Raw genomic sequence first — 7,797 nt, 5'->3', positions numbered from 1 at the left:
TCTATCGGCCGGTCTGGAGTGCAGTGGCCGAGTCTTCGCTCTCTGCAAGCTCACCTTCCCGGGTTTACGCCATTCTCCTGCCTCAGCCTCGCAAGTAGCTGGGACTACAGGCGCTCGCCACCTCGCCCGGCTAGATTTTTTTGTATTTTTTTTAGTAGAGACGGGGTTTCACCGTGTTAGCCAGGATGGTCTCGATCTCCTGACCTCGTGATCCGCCCGTCTCGGCCTCCCAAAGTGCTGGGATTACAGGCTTGAGCCACCGCGTCCGGCCTGGTTTTTTTAAAGATATATGACGTTCTACGGGGTAAATCACCACAATTTATTAATCCATGCTCCTGAAATGAGCATTTGCATTTTTTAAATCCTTTTGCTATGATAAGCAATGTTGCCTATATAAATTTGCAAGAATTTCCCAGAGGATACATACCAAGGAGCAGAATTGCTAGGTAAACACATTTTCAGCTTTACAAGACAGTTCTAAATGCGTTTTTCCAAAGTGATTGGACATATTTCTATCTCCTCCACCAGTATATAATATCCCTTGGACTTGCATCTTTGCCAACCCCTAGTATTATCAGATTTCTTAATATTTCTCAATCTAGTGACTGTAAAATATCTCCTTGGGACCTTAATCTGCAGTTTACAGACTAATAATAAGGTTGAGCAACCTTTCATATTTTATTTGTCATTTGGATTTACTCTCCTATAATATGCCTACCATAGCTTTTGACCATTTTCCAGTTGGATTTTTATTGATTTATAGGAGTTCTTTATATATAGCATATTATTTAGCAGTAGTAGGTGATATATCTTGAATATATCCAATTCACATAATTTTTTCTCATTCCGTTCTCATAGTTCTACAGGTCCTTTACAGTTGCCTTTCGGTGCTCATGTTTTCTTCCTACAATAGGAACCGCTCCTGTTTTTGTGGGACAGTTTACAAAGCACTCCCACAAATCTTATCTGAGTCTCCCAACAACTTTCAAAAACAAGATGGGTATTATTATACTTGTTTTACAAATAAGAAAACCGAGTGGCTTGCCCAAGGTAATCGGGCTAATAAATCCTCAGACTCCACATTCCATAGCCTCCTTATGATTATGTGATGCTTCAGCTATTCGTAGACCATTCATTTAAGAAAATGCTGCACTTCTGCTTAGCACCTTGACCTCAGTTCCTTCTCTCTCTCTGTCTCTTCCATATATAATTCAAAATATAGCTTTAATTTATTCAGTTCAACCTTAACACATTATCTACAAGATGAACAGATGAGTAAAAGGAAGCACCAAGAGAATTTTTAATAGGACTTTTTTTTATATATAAGAGAGGCTAGGAGGATATTCAAAATCACAAGTTACCTGTTCTGTGTCAAACCACATTTTTCAAAATAATGGATCTGTTATGTAACAGAGCTGATTTTAAGTTCAGTGTTTTCTTTGCCTTTAGCCTCTTAGTTTAAAACAAGAATACAGAGAATAAGAGAAGAAAAATATACTTTGCATATATTAGTATTCTCTAGATTGGTTTCTGTAGTTTTTAATTTATTATAATGCTATCTGTTATGTAAGGGGTAACCAATATATGTATATTTTTAATTGGCATTAAATATTGACCTTATAGTGAGAAGTAACATTGGTAGGACAGTAATTCTGTCACTCATCCTCTAGCTGAAGCTACTACATCTGGGCAGCTGGGTGGATATCAACCCTCTGTAAGAGGCCAGGGATGATGGGTTAAGAGATGCCCAAATGTTCTCTCTCAAATATTTGAGATGGTAAAATGTAGTACTTCTCACTTTCTGGGAACTGTAAAATAAATAGATAGATCGAAAGATAAATCCTCAAGCTAATCAAACTACTGCATGTGAGCTCTTTAAACTTTTGTAGTTTCCATGAGTGATTATATTTTATGTGCATTACATACACCAGAGAAAACTGTGTCTGATCAAACTAGCAGTAACAAGAAAGGACTTTAGGATAAATAAGGAAACAGAAGTCCTACTCCAAGGTATGTTAATCATCATATAATAATTAAGTATTTAAGCACTTCCTGGGGACTCTCCAGGTATATAATAAAAGCAGGACCACATCATAACTTCTTCTCCAAAGAGAAAGGTCTTTTGTAACAACTGTATTCTACAGATAATTACTAAATGTGGCCTTTCCTAACCTCTTTCTTCTAGTATCATAAATAAATGTATCTCTAGTTAAATATCTGGTTTTAACTCATCAAATATTCCTATATCAGTGTCCAATTTTAAACTGGTTGACTCACCTCTGTTTTTATGAAGTGCTGGCTTCTACATGTATTTTGATCTGCATCTGAGAGCTGTATGTGTTATAAGTACTACGTGTCTGATAGGGGCTCTCGGTGTGTTTTTCTTTTGAGTCAGGTACTATAGCTAGGCTCATGCAGCCTCACATTGAGTAGGGGATAATTACACCACAAAGTGGTAGCATAAGAAAGAGATGTGCATTGGAGGAAGGGGCATTTAATAATTCTGAAATTCAGACCTGTGTTGTAGAAAATGAAGTGAGCTCCATGTTGGTAATTTTGAACACATCTTTTATTGTTGTAAGGAAGTCACTCATAATGCAAGGGGACCATCATTCCCAACTGGGAAGCTTCTCGTATCACCTAGTCCAAAGGTTCTTAAAGAGGCATTTTACCTATTTGAGGAAGGGTACCCATTATACTTTTAAAATACATTCTCAAACCAACTGCTTTTAAAAAGGTCTTGCAGTTAAAATGACCATATAATATCCACTTCGGGATAAGTGCAAGATTGGTGCAACACTGGGACAACCGACCCAGACAGGGTCTGTCCCAGGCAAATAAAAAAACATGGGCACCTATTTATAGAGGAAAAATGCCCAAGGGTTTCTAGGCGATGAGGGCTGGAGAGTTGATTTGGTAGACTCTTCAAGAAGAAAAAATGTCTGAGGCCCAAAGAGGCTTCCTGTTGCCTTTTCAAGGGGGAAATCAAGACAAACTAGGGACAATGAATTTTACGGACTTTTCAAGGGTGTGAAATCTTTGCTGCTTTCATTTTGATTTTTAAAAATTCCACGTTTCCCTTTATAATTAACAAAATCCATTAATTAAAATGGGTCTTTGTGCTCATCTTTAGGGCAGCAAGAAATAAGGCTTTTGAGAAACAGTACCCCATTTTGCTGTCACTTTGGATGTTGGTGGGGAAACAAGAGGAGAGGGAAAGAGAGAGAGGGTGAGAGAGCTGTAAGAAATCCTTTCCAAGAAAACAGAGTAAGTGGACAGAGTAGTGGGCGGGGAACATCTAGGATTATAAACACTGGGGGCAACGACAAGACCTTGTGAAATGGCTGACATAGTATCTTATGAACCTGATGAATAAAACCATTATCTCTGGGTGACCCTGGTGACAACGCTGGGCAAGGTGAGAGGAGACAGCGAGCGCCGTGTTTGAGAGCAATGTTACTTGTTCTCTGAGAGCGAGACCGTGGGCTCGTAGTGACACTGTGGGTTCCTGAGTTGTCTGGGAGTACAGGGACGGCAGCCTCGAGTCTGTCCAGCTACGATCACTTTGTAAGGCCTTCGGTGGGATGCGGGCAGAAGGCTCCCAGTGCAAAGAGCGTGCCACGAAAACCACCAGCCAGAAACCTGCGATCCGACAGGTGCGCTCCGCCGCCAAATCTTTCCCTGCGGCCCCTCCCACTCACGTTCCAGGCCCGCCCACATCTCTGTCCCCGCTTTAAATCCGGCGCCGCCGCCCTCTCCCCCGCCCCGCCGCGCTGGAGCCTGGGGTCTCGGCAACTTCCGGCGGCGGGAGCGGCAGGGCCCGAGGCGTGCCCACTGCGCGTGCGCGTCGGCTGGGCTCCTCCTGCGCCCCCGGCCCCTGCGACTGGGACTTGGTACAGCCGGGCGGTTGGCGTCCTCCGCGGCTCCAGCCAGGGGCGGGCTTTTCAAATCTTCCTTTGACAGAGTGGCGACGGCCCGGACAGTTCGCGCTGGAGATGGAGGGGTCGAGTCTGAGGGGTCCTGCGCTCGGCCTGGCGGGGCTTCCCACCCAGCAGGTGAGTTGCGGGAGGGACCCTGCCGCGGAAGGAGAGGGAGCCGGGGTTCTTTTCCTCGCGCCTTCGCTTTGTGGAGTCGTCGGAAAGCCTCTCCCCCGCTCTTCTGTTTCAGCGGTGGCCACAAACAAAGGGAGGGACTAGGAGACTGCACTCTTGGGGCTCTAAAGGGCCTGGACATCGGCACCGCCGGATATCTCAGAGAGGGAGCTGAGGTCCGGAGTGGGAAGGCGAGGCCGGGGTCCCAGCGCGCTTTTGCTGGTGCACTTGTCTGCCGCCCTCTCCAGGCTTTGGACGCCTGTCTTTTTGCAAGTGTAGGTGATGCCGGGGAAATGGGAGCCGCTTGATTCCCAAGAAACCCAGCGAGGCCAGTGGAAGACAGTTGGCTTATTATGGATTTAATGGGAAGCACAGTAATGGAGCGATGTCTACACACAACACAGAACTGGTTGGGGTTGGGGGCGGGGTTTGGAGTGGAGTAGAGGCAAACTGCAACCTCCGCACTTTAGAGAAAAGTTGAAGGTTTGATAGTGGGTTCTTTCTCAAATCATTAGAAAGGAAAAAGAGAGTACATGTTAAATTGGATAGAAGTTTGATGTTTGCTTTTGTGCCATGTAAAAGTGTTAGAAACCTTTTATTTTGCTTTTACTAGACCAACATTATTTCTTGGCAGCATCAGTTATTAAAATGTTACTACTTTTCACTCTTAACCATAACTTTAGGGTCTTAAAAGAAAACTCTGATGTCTTTAAGCTGGATCTTCGCTTCTATTTTAATCTCTACCTTCTTTTGCCTACTTCAGAAGTAGGTTAAGCCATATGAAATTGCCAGTTTTGTAGGTCAACATTGGTAAAATATTTGCAATTTCATTCATATGGAGGCACCTGATATCTTTGTTTAAAAATCTAGAATTTCCTTAGCAGACACAAAATTGTTAGGAAGTTTTCAATAATACTGTGAAAAATAAAGCAAGACGTTAAGATTCATTATGCAAAAGAAGTCCAGTGTCTTTATCAGTAAATTTTATGCTGTTTTATGTCAGCATTTTCAAAATTTCAAAGATTTTAATGTACTTTTTTTCGCTCCTGTCCTGTTATATACTTTGGCTGTCCTGATTGCTAACAAAATCTTAATTTGTAGTGAATTGGCGTTCTATTGAGATTCTTGTATGTATCATATAGGTGTAGGTGTAGGTGTAGCTGTCCAGGTGTATTTATTGAGCTTCAGGCTGCAGGAATAGGAATGGTACAGAAGCGACAAGAGGATAAAATCATGAAGGAAGTTTAGCTGCAAGGAATGAAAATAAATGTTTAAATATACATAAAGGCTTGGTTATTTACATGTGGGAAGGTACAATACTTAATTTTTTAGGCAGGACAAAATCGAAATGATTGAAATGCAGAATCTTCAGTTTAGATTTGGAGAAAAAACACAAAATAGTAGTAGGTTTCAACCTAACAGGAATATTGAGGGTCAGTCAGATAATTTTATACTTGACTAACACTGAATTTTTATTTGGTATTTCCTTTGATACATGAATGAAGCTGCCATGTTATCGAGATAAGGCCAAAGATTTTGAGGTGGTCACACACTAGTCAAACACCTCTACTGAAACCCTGGAGTCCTCTGCGACTCCTCATAGCATAGAGTATTGGCTTTGGAGCCAGGTCAAACCAAACTCTTCTTGTTGTGCAACCTTAAATAAGTTATCTCTGTTTTCTAAGTTTCAGTTTCCACAGTTGTAGATTGGGTATTCTTCCTATCCCAGCCAGCTGTTGGAATTCAAGAACATCTCTAAAGTACTTATCACAGCACCTAGCACTCAGGATGTGCTTGAGAGATGACTATTGTTATTATCCTGCGTCCTATTTAGCTGAGTGGTTCGGGCAGTCCCCTACCTTTTCTTACAAATGTTTAAGCTTTTGGAATCTTAATAAAATAAAATTCAAAAGTAATACTATCTCATTGCAGGAAAGTCAACATAGAAACATGAATTTACGAATTCTCTCTCTAGTTCCATTCCCCAGAATGGCCGCTGTTAACAATTTCCAGACTTTTTTCTGTACATAAACAATTCTTAAAATCCACACAATTTCTTTTAGCAAAATGAGAACGGACTGTATTTACTCTTTTCTTCTTCTTCACCTTGGTCTTTTGGTTAGCATGGCTTAACTATATCCATTAGGTGAATGGTAGTTTCTATCTTGATTACTGCAGTTGTCTTACCAGGAGTTCAACTTCAGGTTTTTTTTAGTCAGTTTTTGATACCAACAATAAAGCCATTTTCTTTACACTTCTTCATACTAGGCTAGCTCTTTTAAAAAACCTAGTAGGTTTCTGTTTCCTACTTAATCTAAATTTCCATTTTTAAGGTATCCTCCTATTTCATTCATAGCCTTGTCCACATATTTTTATCAGCCTAACTTGTTAAAGTACTTACAGGGTCAGGACAGTGACACAGGCTTCTGTTTGACTTGATTAGAGGCAAGCCCTTATTCAGAAAATTGGAAAAGAAATAAGAGGATGATGGCCTTACCTCATTCTCTGCTCTTTCTGGAGACTGGCATTCAAACACTCCTAAAAGGAATGGTTACAGAGAGACTAGCTTTTGTCTTTGGTCCTAATCAGCCTTGACTCTACCTGGCCGAGCCATTAGGGCTGAGGGAGCAACACTGATGATTTTCCACTCCGTACTCATCCTCTTTGAGGTCAATAAACGTCACTATTGAATGCCCAGTTGGTGCCCTTATTACATGATCATTATTCCTACTGGGGATAGCACTAGACATCAACCCTTACCCCAGATGCACTGTGTACCCTTAGTAACTAAAGACAGCTCTAAAGGGTTTCAGTTCCATAAACCCTTCCTTGCTAGAGCTAGCATTGCTTAACTAGAGAGGCTTTTTCTGCATGTAAAGTATAGATGTGTACTAAAAGAAGTTGCATGGGAAATACAAAACTGGCTAAAACCAGTAGCCTTAAAAAAAAAAAACAAACTCAGAATACATTGAAAACCATATATACACTTAACAATTCATCCTGCTTATGTTAGCCTTCTGGGATCCACTTAACTCACATTTGCCTGAGACCTGCCTCAGCGAGGCAGGTAAGATTATAGTTTACTATGTATGTTAATTTGTCTGGATTATGGGTCAGTAAACTATTTCTATAAAGGGCAAACAGTGAATATTTTCAGCTTCGTAGGCCACTCAGTCTCTGTTGAAGTCGCTCAGCTGTGCCCTTGTAGCTTAAAGGAGCCATAGACAATATGAATGAATGTGTCTGTGGTCCAGTATAACTTTATTTACAAAATCAGGTCCCAGCCAGGCCATAGTTTTCTGACCCTTGCTTTAAAGAAAAAAAATCTTCATAGTATCTGTTAGATACATCTCATTTCCTTAATAAATAGTACTTTAATCTTACATCATCTTCAAACTTTTTTAATGTACTTTTTTTTTAAAATCCTGGCTACATTTTCTTTCTCTATTATTTCCCAAGCTTCTGTAGTTTTATGGAGTCTTCATTGTAAGTGATGGTGAGAAGATACTCTTTATTTATGGGACAGAAACCCAAACTGATTCGTTAATGTGGCTGTAGCCACCTGCTGGTTCTTTAAGGTTGTTGCAACTTTCAAGATTGCTGTGAAATTTCAAATAGTCCAGCTGTGCTTCTCTACCCTGGCTGACCATTGAATCACCGGAAGAACTGTAAAAAAAAAAAAAAAAAAAAAAAAAAAAAAAAAAAA

The 7,797-nt window shown here is 40.9% G+C and overlaps 1 protein-coding gene across 1 annotated transcript in view; it reads left to right on the top strand.

Annotated features, from left to right (window-relative positions):
* The first annotated feature begins 3,764 nt into the window (after positions 1–3,764).
* The window catches only part of LOC108533175 (rhotekin-2-like), a 7,094-nt gene continuing 3,061 nt past the window's right edge, over positions 3,765–7,797 (top strand). The window contains exon 1 of the mRNA XM_017877586.1: positions 3,765–4,055. Coding sequence (XP_017733075.1) covers positions 3,996–4,055 — 60 coding nt within the window. The 5' untranslated portion in view covers positions 3,765–3,995. The remainder of the gene's footprint in view (positions 4,056–7,797) is intronic.

This window comes from Rhinopithecus bieti, unplaced genomic scaffold (genome assembly GCF_001698545.2).
Source record: "Rhinopithecus bieti isolate Rb0 unplaced genomic scaffold, ASM169854v2 scaffold_10351, whole genome shotgun sequence".
Lineage (NCBI taxonomy): Eukaryota > Metazoa > Chordata > Mammalia > Primates > Cercopithecidae > Rhinopithecus > Rhinopithecus bieti.
The sequence above is the reverse complement of the archived record's forward strand: the minus strand, read 5'-3'. Positions and strand labels throughout refer to the sequence as shown.